The 14110-nt window shown below is 45.1% G+C and overlaps 1 protein-coding gene across 4 annotated transcripts in view; it reads right to left on the bottom strand.

Annotated features, from left to right (window-relative positions):
- Positions 1-14110, bottom strand: part of MAG (myelin associated glycoprotein) — a 421346-nt gene that overhangs the window by 86296 nt on the left and 320940 nt on the right. For all 4 annotated transcript variants that reach the window (XM_085616103.1, XM_085616104.1, XM_085616101.1 and 1 more), the window contains exon 5: positions 6262-6558. In XM_085616103.1, the coding sequence (XP_085472229.1) occupies positions 6262-6558 (297 nt within the window). The remainder of the gene's footprint in view (positions 1-6261; positions 6559-14110) is intronic.

Here is a 14110-nt window from a genome sequence, read left to right as displayed (position 1 = left end):
TAATAAGAAGCCTTATTCAAGGCGCTGGCTCAGTGACAAACAGAAGCAGTGACCCTGAAAAGAGCCAGCATTGCAACGTTCAGTCCCATATCCAGTGAACAACTAATACGCATTTCTGAGTCCAGTCCCATGATGAGTTTGCCTCGCTGTCCCAAAGGTGGCGCTCATTCCCAACCCTAACAGAATCCCCATCTCATTCATTGTGAGATACTGAATGCCACAAACGCATCCTACTCACTATAAGTTCAATGAATGAATGATAACATTTCAATAGTCCAAATAGCTGCCCGGAAGGGCATCCGGGCACTCACAGCAAGCAATGTCTAAACACCTAGAGTGTTAGACAATGACTGTTTCAACAATTCCATCTATCTCCACATCCCAGTCTTCCAAGGTGTCCACATTTCAATCTAGGAGGACATCTGCCCAAAAGGCAATACTATTACAAACAATGGGGAAACCCAAATAATCCGTAGGACCTGGGAAATGTATGTAAAAAGACACAAGTCGGCCAAACGGAATAGAACGATTCTTCAAGAGAAACTGCTTAACGACTTTGTTAAGACACATTTAAACCCAAGCAAAAGAAAAAAAAATCGAATTACATTTACATTTTTCATTTTATATTTTAACAATTTGGTATTTAGTTGATACATTTATTACATGTTTCTATCCTGGGCTTGGGCTATCCGAGCCAAAAAGCTAAAACAATCTGTTTAATTCTTTGTTAGAAAAATTTCTTAAACTGAAAATGCTGCCATAATTGTTTAACCTCTAAAATTTAACCAACTAGTTGGCTAGTTTAACTGAACAAACATTTTTTGAAACTATTGCCCTTCCTAAATGTTGGAACAGAGATATAAAATCTTTTTAAATTTATTACTGTTGTTCTTAACTGTAACTTTTTATACACTGAGCTGCTTTTATGATAATGACTTTTTATCGAAATAAAGCTTTGACTTTGACTTTGACTTTGATTTATTACATGCAAACTGCGAATACCATAAAAGAAGAACAATTTGAGCAGTTGCTCCAAGGTGGGTGCAAGGGGAAAGGTGGTAGATGAAGTGCTTGTGAATTAGATAAAGAAGAACGAGCGGAACAATAGAAACAAGTAGAAACAATTCTCTGGATTTATCTAAATCTAGAACCTGTCTGAGAATTATTAACACAATTCATATAATCCACATTGAGGTATAGACTTCACATTGTTGTCTAAACAAGGGATATAGTTCCAGTACAGGTGAGTATGATAGATATGTCGAGATAGACCCTTTTTTATGCGGGGTAACTCCTAATCAAATAGAACAATAACTGCGGGGTTTCCATACATGTATGTTTAACACCTATTCATGAATGCCTGTATAACACCTATCTAACCTGAATGTGTCCACATTTGATTAACATGTAGACCACGTTGTCAAGATAGAGCTACTTCTTGCTGGGTCACCGTGTGTGCGGTTGAACAACTGCCTAGTTTTTATAAGTTATCCGAATATCATTGATATTTTTACCCTTGACGATTTGAGTTTGGATTGGATGTTATTAACACTGCCATAATTTCTAAAATGTTTTACTTGTTACTGACTTACATACATAAGTGTCCATTTGTAAGCTGCTTGCTTTATTGTTCCAATTCAGTTGTTGATACCATGTAACCTGTCATCTATACAGGATGCCTCGTCCTTTTAGTTATTTATATAGATACAGTCCTTCGTAACATATAGTAGTCCTTTTAATGTTACATGAGCCTTGATACCTTAGACGAGTTTTCAATTGACACGGTAACGTTCCCCCACAGCATTTAGCGGCTGCGCTCCAGACGTGAGCACGTTAACCTTCAGGGGCACTATTTACCAACAGAGCCTCCCATTCACTTGCAAAGCTGCAAGTTTTCTGCCAGAGACGGTCCGAGTAAGTAATGCCGGGCCTCGTTTGTCCGTGTTCAATTTCTTTAACTTCTAAGTATAATTAGCACATTGCCCACGCGATGTTGCCAGCTTGGTTCTAATGCGCCCTCGAACCTTGCCTTTCAGAATAATCTACCTGATTCAATCAACCTTCCTTTTGAAAAACACCAAGGATAACTTTATAGCGAATAGGCACTGAGAGGCTTGATAAAAGGCAGTGCTTAATTTGAGACGGTGCTTTCCGGTGCTCGGCACCTAATCCTCTGTACTGGTGCTTACAGCACCAGTTAAGTATACACTTATTTAGAGTCCACATCATTTTCCCTAGACTCACAGGATGTTGAGCCAACCCAAGACTCGAACCGGGTTCTCCAGCTCTGAAATCGGCAGCTCTACCCATTCAAGCAAGTCCTTTCCAGGTTAATAAGTGCTGGGGTTCTAGTCAAGAGGCAGTATGCACCAGCACATTTCTCCTGTTAGCGCTGCCTCCTGAAGAGAGCCCCGGCACTTTTTATTTTACAAATTAACCACTGATAAAAGGTAACCCCATGGTCATCTCTTTCATTCATTTACTTACACAGAATCAGGATAATTTACTTTTTATTATAATTTTTCATTATTTCTCTTGGTCATAGACATAAATTGCTTCACTGGTGAACCCCACACTCGTTACTCACCAAGATAACGATTACTTAAGATAATTACCCTTTCAGTGAAACAGATGGGTGAGTACTCCAGCCAGCAGGGGTTCTGCTTTATTCTGTGCATTATGCCTCTAGCGTCTGACACTTGCTGTTTTTCTATTAATTCTAGTACCATGACACCACCACGGATCCCTACTGGACCGTGTACTGATCTCCACTACTTCCCTAGATTGCAGCCTTTTGGCCCTTCTGCTCACTGGTCCTTGTACAGTGCCTCAGAGGTGAGCCTCTTGACCACCTCTTTCACACCCAAGTGTTTTACACTAACTAGTAGACAGTTCATCGTTCCCTTTGATTGCCACCTAGGTTGCGCCCATTTCCGACCAGAAGAAGACCCCTTTCTACGGAGGAATTGTCTTTTACCCTACACCCGTGTCGAAACGTCGACATATCTACCGTACTCTCCTGTACTAGAACTATATCCCTTGTTTAGACAACAATGTGAAGTCTATAACTCAATGTGGATTTTATGAATTGTGTTAATAATTCTCAGAAAGGTTTTAGATTTAGATAAATCCAGAGAATTGTTTCTACTTGTTGCTAATTGTTCCGCTCGTTCTTCTTTATCGAATTCACAAGAACTTCATCCACCACCTTTCTCCTTGCACCCACCTTGGAGCAACTGCTCAAACGGTTTTTCTTTTATTGTATTCGCAGTTTACATGTAATTAATGTATCAACTGAATACCAAATTGTTAAAATATAAAATGAAAAATTGAAATTTAATTCAAATTTTTTTGCTTTTGTATGGGTTGAAATAAGTCTTAACAAAGTTGTTAAGTCATTTCTCTTGAAGAATTTTTGTTTTCCGTTTGGACCACTTGTGTGTTTTTACAAAAGGCCATACGGATCATCACTCCATGCAAGTATATTGTTCAACAGTATAAAGGAGAAAGAAAGTAGGATGTGAAAGTCAAAGAATATTTGTGGGTGTGTTACCACAATTAAGTGGATAGCTGTTGTAGTGGTAAGCAATTGTTCATGGAGTTTCGGGGTTGACATGGGATAGGATGTGGCAGTACTGGGTTGTTAGGGTATGTTTTGGGATTGAAAAGGGGATAGGATCCTGCTGCTTGGGATTGCTAAGGTGTCTTTAGGAAAGAGATAGCATCTGCATTCACAAATGTACATGTTTAAGGAAATACACCTTCCACTGAATTTATTGCGGCGCATGTCATTTTGCAGCCATTGTAAAACAAAATAATTATTTAGAAAAATTCTCCTATATGACTGTCCCAAGTCCATCGTCTAGCTGTAGGCCAAGTCCATGTCTTCTTCATGATACATGTGTGAAAAAATAGACTATTCATCTGTTACTGATATCAAGTCGCTTAGAGCCATGATGAGCAGTATGCAATACATGACAACTTCATGGTATATTTTCTTCATCCAGTGAAGGGCTCTAAAATTACTTTTAGCAGCTGAAATGCATGTTGGCTGTGGGTTGTTGCACGTCATCCTGTGCGTTGCCTGGCAGTCTTAGGGGACTCAAGGAGTCTGTCTACCACATTCTGCTTGAAGCGAAGGGCAAATTATGAGTGAAGTTGGAAAAGTGGTGGGTATTGTTAAGTGGGTGGTACTGTTGGGTGTCTAATGATAGCCAAATAAGGCACAGTGCAAGTCCTTTGGGTGCCTCTGGTGAGGTCTGTCTTTTGTGGATCAATTAGGTGGTTGTCTGGTGAAGCTTTGATATAAAATCATAGGCATCTGGTTGGCTGGAGAGAGACTGAAATAGAGAGAAAGAGAGGATGGATAGAAAGAATGTTAGATGGAGGAAAAGATGAATGCATGGAGAACAGGATGGGTGTTTGGAAAAAAGAAATTCTGGATGAAGAGGCAGTAGCCCTTAACACCTGGTCTTGTGCGACACTCCCTCTGGCAGCTGCTTAGTATTGTTATCTCAAGGACGATGCCTCAGTTCCAGACAGCAAGGACAACCTTTACAACCCCACTGGCCGACACGTCAGATCACACAGACTCAACATCATCTCCTATACAGACGAAACTCATTCTCTCTCTGTCCGAAGATCCCTCCAACACCAAAGCCAACTTCCACAGATGCATGATGAACGTTGCGTACTGGTGAAAGTCCTCGTCGGTGGGAACAACACCTCGCCATTGAAAGACTCATGGTGGCCAACAGAGTTTGGTTATCCCCCCATTCCAACAGACTACCTCCCCCAACTTCGTCATCAACCTTGATGACAGACTATCTATGAAGAAACAAGTCAAGGCAGTTTTTTCAGCCTGCTTCTGCACACTCTGCATGCTCCACAAGATCTTCAGGTTATTCCCGATAAACACAAGAAGGACCGTCACACAGGTCTTCATCACCAGCACGCTGAACTATTGAAACAAGCTTTGCGTAGGAATCGCTGCATGCCTAATGAAGAGACTCCAAACAATACAGAACTTAGCGGCAAGACTTACACTCGACCTCCCCAGAAGGACCCACATCACACCTCATCTCAGGAAATTGCACTACCTTCCGATTCAGAAGAGATGCCAGTTCAAACTGCTGACCCACGCCTACAAGGCTCTGCACAACGAAGGACCAGCATACATCAACACTTGCGTAACCTTCTACCAACCATCCAGACCCCTCCAATCAGCCTCCCTCTCCATCGCAGACATGCCATGTATCCATCGAACCTACAGCGGAAGACGCTCCTTCTCGCACCTGGCAGCCAAAGTCTGGAACAACCTCCTCCTGCACCTCAGGACCGCATTATCACTCTAACAATTCAGACGAGATCTAAAGACCTGGCTGTTTGAGTAACCACCTCCACGCAGCATCCCGAGATACTCACAGGTGATTTGCTTAACTCTACAAATGCTTGATTGATTGAGAGAATGATGAATAGATGGTTAGATGGCATAGAAGGAAGAATGGCCACATTCATTGAAGATTGAAGTGTTAAAGTTACTATCAGGCCAGGTGGCTGTCTCAATTGACTCGGGGAAGCAACAAGTGCTGCACTCTTTTGCCTCACGTGCTCCGTCATGGCTATTTGGCACATGGTTCAAAGTAGATGGTATTTTATTCTTCTGACCACTCACTTAGTAGGACGTCAACCTAGGTGACTAAATGGCGACTCTAGTAGAGCCTCTATGCTCCTGTCAAAGGCCTCGTAATTGGACATGTTGGGGACACACAAATGGAAGCAGGGCACATATCCAGTTTGTTCTGGGATGATAGGACCTTTAAATGCTACAGGACAGTGAGTGCAGAGGAGTGTGTCTGTGGAAGATGAGAATATAACAGGAGTTTCCTGTAGAAGGGAGCAGAAGAGTGACCAAGAGGCTGCTTATCTTACCTTTTGAAAAGACTACCATTTTAAGGGGCTGTTTACTAGTAAGTGGTGAAATGTGAATTTGTAATTTGTGTGGCTCATTTGTTTCTGAAAGCTTTTGTGACCTGAGGAAACATGTCTTTTGCTTAGAGTCACAACAGCCACACCTCTTAATAGCACAACAAATACATCTCAATTGATCTCTTTCACTAGCAGAGCCCACTCATACTGAAGCACTGTATTCCTCAGTTTGAACACTAGAAAAAGGTTTTCCTGCCTCATATAGAACAACAGAACATTTCCAAAGCTCACCTTAAAACCAAGAATCTACATTGGGTGAGTTCCATCACTTACATTTCACATCCAGCATAGTGAAGGCTTCATATTCAAGCGATGTGTTGGGGTAGCTGACTTTGCATCCCACCACGTGGCCATTGTTCCTGCTGGTGGGGATATACTTTAAGATGGAGACCGTTGTCCAGAGGTAATTGTCTTCCTCCAGCTTCCCGTACACAGCGTGCTGCTCCAGACCTTCAGTTCTGGTCCAGGTCACAAGTGGTGGCATCTCGGGGCAGTTGTCGGGAACATAACACATGAGCTCTGCCACGGAACCTACAACCATTTCATCTGGAGACAGTATAGAGGGGGCATCTGTGAAAAGACATGATCCACCTCTGATTAAATACTTAATGTCCTTCATCGTGTTAAAAAATCGAGATTGCCACAACTGTTTCCTTCAGAAATAATTTAAGCAAAAATATTCAGCAGATATTGCACGACTGCCTGGTTCGCAAAATATTTATTTCTTTGTATACTGCATTAGCAATAGTTAACTTTGAAAGGGCAAGCTTTGCCAGGGAAGGCTGTAGGTCAGAAGTCTCTGGTTTCTGTACAGTTCTGTAAAGTTTTCTGGATTCCTGAAAGGTCTAAGGCAGGAGACATTTGGTGGAGTAGAGCTCAGACAGGGAATTTTACATGGGGCACTCGAGGGCCCGATTATTGGCCTTTGCCAGGGAAAGTGCTGACAGGAGCTTTGGCCAGGAGACAATGCCAAGGATAACATCAGTACACCAGCTACCATGGGTGCCACTGAGCACCTTGGAAACAGTCTCACACTGCCATGAAGGAACTCTAAAGCTGTTCTTTTATTTAAAAAATCTTTCCGAGGTTCTCAAATGCAACTGTACCTGCTGCACCATTGATAGCTACACCCCTGACTCAATTCCACTCCCTCTCACAACCTCCAATCAATCACTCACTCTAACACAATCACACTCCTTCGTACTCACTTTCACCTATTCATGTGCCCTCAAACTCTGATTCTCACTCACTTTCACACTCATTGACATTTCAACACACTCACATAGACACTATAACTCAATCCCATTCACTCGCAATCACACACAAACACACTCACTAACACATACACAACACATGCATAGAGAAATACATTTTTTTTACTTACCTTACTTACTTAGCTGGCAACTCAGAGGTTCCATGGCAGCAGCTGGGCATTGGAACCAGCAAGCCATGATTCCCAACGAGGAGCTTGATGGAGCAGCAAGGGCAGGTTTGAAAAGGTGAAAGAAAGACATCAATCCATCTCCCAGCCTCTTGATAAGTCTAGAGGCACAGCCCACTATGAAGCTGGGACAGTGCTGGGCATCCTACTCCTGATGCTCTGTGTGGCTTTTCATTGGCTAAAGAGATGCACTGATGTGTGCCCTGACATCCACATTTTAGCAGATATACTGTGCTACCTGAGTCATGCAAGATATGTCTGCTACAAAATGGTTTGTGCCTGTGTGAGGAGATCGTATTTGAACTATGCCCCTTAGACATGCTCAATCCAGACATCCAGTCGCGGCTGCTGCCTAGAAGCAGCAATGGGGTGGGTGGGGGCGAAGAGGTGGGGAGTGGGAAATTGGATAAACAAAAAAAAGTCACCTACATGCCGGCCGGCCGGCCGACCGGCCGGCCGCTGCGCCTCTCCTGTGTCCTGTCCCGTCCCGTCCTTTTCTGGTTTCTTGTGAGAAACAGAAAGCAGGAAGCACCAGGGCTTCCAAGCTGCCCGCAGCCAATGACAACGCTGCATGCAGCATTGTAATTGGTCTGAGTGCCGTGTCACGGTACTCAGCCAGGGCCTGGAGAGGTGGGCATGTTCTCCATGAAGGCTGTTATGCAGCCCGCATGGAGAACAGGGAAGTGCGCATGACTGTTTTGGGCTGCCCGAGAGGACCGACCAAACAGTCATTGCGCACAGGAGTGTTCTACCACTCCTCCCCCTGCTCTGCTGCCCTGCTCCCTCATGCACACTTCAGCAGCAGGAGGACAAAATAAAACGAGAGTAACATTATGTTATTATCATTTTTTTTCTGTCTTTTGCTGCTTCCTGGCAGTGGGGCGTCGCTCTTCTGTCTTAGCGGAGGAGCCCCCACTGCAGACATCCAGCTACAGAGTGCTGTCTTTTGACAGCACTCTGTAGCTGGATCGTGCCTCAGCTCTCATAGCCCCCTCCTCTTCCTCCTCTCATCAGGTGTTTGGATATGAGACAGACAGGGCTGACCTGCACGCCAGCATTGTTCATTAAACACATATTGAAAAATGCACAGGGGCCTCCCAGGAGGCAGGGGTGCTGTGCCCCAAAGCCCCTGATAAGGAGCCATTGCCGAATCACATGTTGTTCAGACTTTAAATAAGCCTGTCAGTTGCTGCTTCACTGTAGGGTCATGTATTTTTGTAAACATCATCCTTTAGCAGTTTTGTTTCAATTGGAGAGACAGGGTAGAAAAGTGGAGCCAGGCACAAGAGGAGTCCTCTGGTTTATAGGTACCTGATGGGCGGGAAGGGCAGGCCTTCCCTATGGTGAAGATAGGAGGCTGGAAGAACTCTGCTCAAAGGAAACAAACAAGGGATCCACTCTTTATCTTTTTGCGGGGGAGGGACTGGGTGATAGTCTTTTACCTGAAAGCATAATCCTAAAACAGAAACGGTGTCACACTACTGTTAATTATGGGAGAAGGATGCCCAGGAACTTTATTAATATTCACTGAAGATTCATCAACAAGAGCTGACTGAGCCTACCTTTCAAAATGCCCTGTTTGATCCATAAGCACATAAGGTTCTCTCTCCTTTCAGTGAAGCCTCCTTGCACCTAAATAACTTCTATCCTGGGGCTGGAGAGTGTAACAGGCCCCACAGAAGAGGAAGCTGTGATAGAAAACCAGTGAACCAATTACACAGACCCTCTCTATCTCTTCCTGCCTGACCGCTCCCACCTTACTGCTGCAGAAGGCAGGGGGGGGCGGTGGTGTGGTGTCCCCCTAGCCGCACGAGTTTTGGGGGCGGCAGCATCCCCCGCTCTTAAGTGCGTCCGTCGCAAGGCGTTAAGGACAGGGACCGCCAGCACCCGTTGCGAGCGGCAAATGCAGGGACCTCCACGGGCGGCAAAATGTGTAGCTACGCCACTGCACCTGATGCGATTGTCTTGGTCCTTACAGCCTCAAATGTTCACTCAAGTCTCTGTATGGGATTGCACAAATGTAATTTCAATGTAACATGTCCCTGCAGAAAGGTAACAACACCTGAAGAACATGCCAAGAAGGGTCAAAGGAGATGTGTCGGACACCATTTTGGTTTATAGTGGAGGCAAGGGCAACTGGGCCTCAACAATAATGGTTATGGTTTTTGCCACTGGTGTTCTGGAGCCGGTTATATTTTGGCTCTACAAAGTGGGCCTCGGACACTCTTTCTGCCCTTGACTCTCAGGTTAGCAAGGGCGAGCAGTGCAAGACTACCTCCAAATGACCCTAAAGAGGAAGTTTGTGGGGTAGAGAATCAGAACTCAGACAGTACACATAATAGATGCAAATAAGGTAAGTCCAGCACAGTGCTTATCTTTATAGAAAATAAGATGAATTTTAATCACAACTGAACTTAATACCATATATGACGGAGTAAGCAACTCTACAACGATGTATTATGGGGTCTGCAAGGTTCTCTACTGAATGAAAACATCGAAGTAATAATGATTAAAACCTAGACACAGGTCCATTGTGCCTAGCATTCTGTGACCTGTAGGTCAGTCTGTAGCAAATTACTTAAGTTCTTCTACGGGTATGGCAATGTTCAATGAACTGTCACACTAAACTTGGCTGGGCACTTTTCACAGTCAATGCCGCTCAGGGAAATGCAATTACCCTGGTGCTGGTGGACACTGCTCAGGATGAGCAGTCATGCTCACCAGGGATTGCTGCAGTAATCCCACCTCCTTCTCTCTTCAAACCTCCAGCTGACAAGGTTGCAGTTCCACAAAGACACCTGTAGTAGTGCTCTCCAGCATTTGAGCTCTAAGGATCTCCCCCATTCCTCCCTGAGTGCTAGTTTAATTGCTGAAGTGCAACAGAAGTAGAGCTAGCACAGGACTTCTGCGTCTTTCTATAGGGCAGTCTCCAACTTGGCAGTCTTTACTTTGCTCCTAATATTGGCAAATCGGGCATGACCTCTTCGCAGCCGAATTTGAATTGTCAGTCGGGTAGACCTGGAAACCCTGGGTAATTCACATGCCTTCTCGGTACTCTCCCATGTTTCCTATGCTCCTTCTGGGCTACTTCCCACACGGGGCTCAGCAGCAGGCAGATTTCTGTGGGACAAGGCTCTCTTCCCTTTCAGCAGACGGACAGATTCCAGGATCAGTGGCAGACACACAGCTTCTTCCAGCAAGGCTTGCAGAAGCAGGCGATAAACGCTCACCTTTGGGAAACTTGCTATTAAGGCCCGCAGCACTGTCTCAGGCCTACCACCGCAGGGCGTGGGTGTGCAGCTTACTGCCACCTTAACTTGGCATTTAAAACTACTTGCCTAGCCTCAAACTCCCCTTTTATTACACATAGGTCACATCTAAGGTAGGCCTTGGTAGCCCTCTGGGCGGGTGCTGTGTAAGTAAAAGGTAGGACATGTGCCTTTATGTGTGGCATGTCCTAGTAGTGACAAACAGCCCATTTAGTTTTTTACTGCTATGAGGCATATTCCTCTCATAGGCTAGCATTGGGAACTCCCTTATATACTTTTAAGTGGTAATTCCTGATCAGAAAGGAGTGGCATTGCCATGTTAGGTATGTTTAGAATAGTGGTGATAGATCCTACTTACTGGTGAAGTTGGATTTTACATTACTATTTTAGAAATTCCACTTTTAGAAAGTGGGCCGTTCTCTGTGCTTATGACTCTTTGTGTTTGAAGCCTGACTCCAATACATGTCTGAGCTAGATGACAGTTGCACTTGGTGCCTACTTGCCACACAGCCGCAACACAGGCAGTACTGGTTGTGACAGGGGACACATCTGCATTCATCTGTATACTGATAGTCTTCCTGGATTAGGAGAGGGAAAGGTGGTTCACACATTACATTTGTATAGGTTGTGTCCTGTCCTCACAAGGGCTGAATTCCCCCCTTCTGATCGTCTGGAGCCAGGTCTGGGTTGAAAGGGATTCTTGCTCACTTCTAAGGGTTTCTTTGAAGTGTCGCCTTCATCAAGGAAATGTTTTGAATATAGGTACTAGGGTTTGGACCCCATGACTGGAGACACTGCATGGGACTTGTAACCAGACCCTGCTGGCTCTACAATCTGCACAGTGCCGAAGGACTGCTGTTCTACCGGGAGGATCTTCCATTTGGACTACTTGCTTTGTTGTGCTGGCCTGCTGCCAGCTGGGCTGTTGGAGGGACTGTCTCTCTGCAAAGTGACTTGATGTGCTGGCCTGCCTACCTGCTGATTCCTTTGTAACCCCAAGTGTTATCCAAGGGCTTGTTGGCTTGCCCCCTGTTTTTGCAATTTCAGGGCCATCAAAAATTGCACTTACACTCCACTGCCATGGGACTCAAGCTATCTGTGAGTCTGACAGCAGTGTGTTGAAGTGGGAACCATTATTGAGTAGGCTACAGAACCAGCATGTGGAACATTTCTCCTGCTTCAAAAAGTCAGCGCATGCTGAGTGCTTCATACATTCCAAGAGAGAACAGCGCCGTTTCCCTGAGAGGTGTTACCTGGGAAACGAGTACTTCCTTTGAGCCGGCGTGCACCCTCCAGCCACACTAGGCTGTTGACATCGCCTGAGGTGGTACAGTGCAGAGCCGCACAAAACCCTCAAGGCGGGCCTGTGATGACATGTTGTTCAGTAACCAGGGGTGGGCTAGCATTATGAGGCTCGCTCTAGCCGCCCCCACCGCCTGGTCTTAGCATGTAGGCAGCACGAATCTCCCAACGCGCTGCCTGCTGCTGAAGTCCGCTGACCTCTTTGAAAGACTAGAGGACCCCCCCTCATTTTTAAAAGAGGACTCTGTCACCCGGGTTAGGAGAGACCCCTGTGGTGCCTGACGGGTACTCTCCTTTGGTAGCTGTGCCATGCGCAGCTGCTTTTTGGTCCTTTAGATGCGGGGGTGGGACCAAACGAGGTCTCCTCGCGTAGTTGCGCAAGTTGGTGCCTCCCCTCCCCTTTCTCTTGTGTTGACGGCACCATGGGGGTATTGTCTTACCTGCGCACGAGTGCCCTGTTTAGTGTCTGAGGGACCACAGAAGGTGATACAGAAATTACCCTTATCACGTATAGTAGGCACGCAGGTGCTCCTGTGCCCTACATGCTATTCTGGACGTAATCAATGTATTAAGGCTCACTAAAACAATCGAATAACATGTAATAGAGGCACAGGTGTGCTGTGCCTATGTGTCCCATGCAATTGTATGTGATTTACTCTAAACATCTTGCATTACTTGCCCAGTATTTCCGAAATATGTAGTTTTTGCCTTGATAACAAGTACTGTCTGAGGAATTGCCCTACATGCACAGTAGCTATGATTCATGTTGTTTTGGTCTGATTTTATGCAAAATATAAAATTATATAATCCTTTGTGGAGTCTCTTTTGTGGTGTATTCATTGTGTTGCTGTGTGAGTTTTGTGTGCAAAAGCTTTCCACATTGCCTCCAACAATAAGTCTGACAGCTCTGTGCAAAGCTACCAGAGGGTGAGCACATGTTATCTTTGGTGTGTAACTTACTTGCCCTGACTAGAGTGGTAGGTTCTGCCTCGCTTAGGGGTATACACTAGCCAACTAGAAACCCAATTTCTAACAAAAAGTTTGAATAGAGGGAGAAATCAAAAACTGAGAAAGAAATAGAGAGTGAGGAGGAGGACGCCTTCATTGAGGAGCTCCTCAGCATAAGACCACAATCATATAACGCAGCAGCCACACTGAGCGACTCTGCTCCAGTTGCAAACCGAAACGAGGACAGACACTGAAATCCCTACAGAAACTTGCACATTCTCAAGCTATACAGAGAACCCCGTTTTACCCCCTGACCAGGATTCAACGAGTGCACCGCCTTCGTCGAGAACCTCAACTGCTTCCCCTGCCGAGACAATTGCTAGTGTTCCACTAAGTCACCCAAAATCCCATACAAAGGCCCAGAGCAATGGCACTAAGCCCTCAGCAAGAAGAGATTTTGATCATTTCCATTGTGAGATGTCAAATGGTAATTGCAGCTCTACCAGTTAATTCTTCAACGTGGGAATGGATTTCTTAGGACATTTCATGGAGAGCAATGTGCTCTACATGAGCAAAGAAGCAGCAAAAGTAGCAAGAGTAGCACGAGAGCGCATGCGTGAATAGAGAAAGAGGCGGATGAATGTGGAATCAGTTGGGCACAGAGAAACAAGTTGCGGAAGAATATTAGGATGATGGTGTTCGAAAAGCAAATTAAATTGCTCCAGCCGAGGGGATTAAGAACTCACGTGGTGCAAGAGTGGAAAGTTTAGAGAGCTTTGGTCCAAGAAGGAAAGGGTTAAGATGAAGTGACAGCAAAAGGTTGCTAAGGGAGGGGATGAGGGAGAGGCTGCAGGAGATGCAGTAAGGGAATACCATCTGAGGGAAGTACAAGGAGGAGCATCTGTACATCCCCGTGGTCCCAGACAGATCTCCTTAGTTTCATGAATTTGCTTTCGAAACTAAGAGAAAATCCAATTAAGTGGTATACACATATGGACCAGATTGTGACCATTTCAAAGGTCTTTTGGGAGGATTAGGATGTGTTGTTTCAGGTGGCGGTCCCAAAGGACCTATGGGCAGAATGAAAGAGCAGTTGAATGGCTGACAAAAGAGCCTCCTAGGGTAACAAAGAACAAATGCACTCTTACCCCTTGTCAAGACT

The sequence above is a fragment of the Triturus cristatus genome, chromosome 7 (assembly GCF_964204655.1).
Source record: "Triturus cristatus chromosome 7, aTriCri1.1, whole genome shotgun sequence".
NCBI classification, from domain to species: Eukaryota; Metazoa; Chordata; class Amphibia; order Caudata; family Salamandridae; genus Triturus; species Triturus cristatus.
Note: the sequence above shows the minus strand (reverse complement) of the source record. Positions and strands in the feature narration are given on the sequence as shown.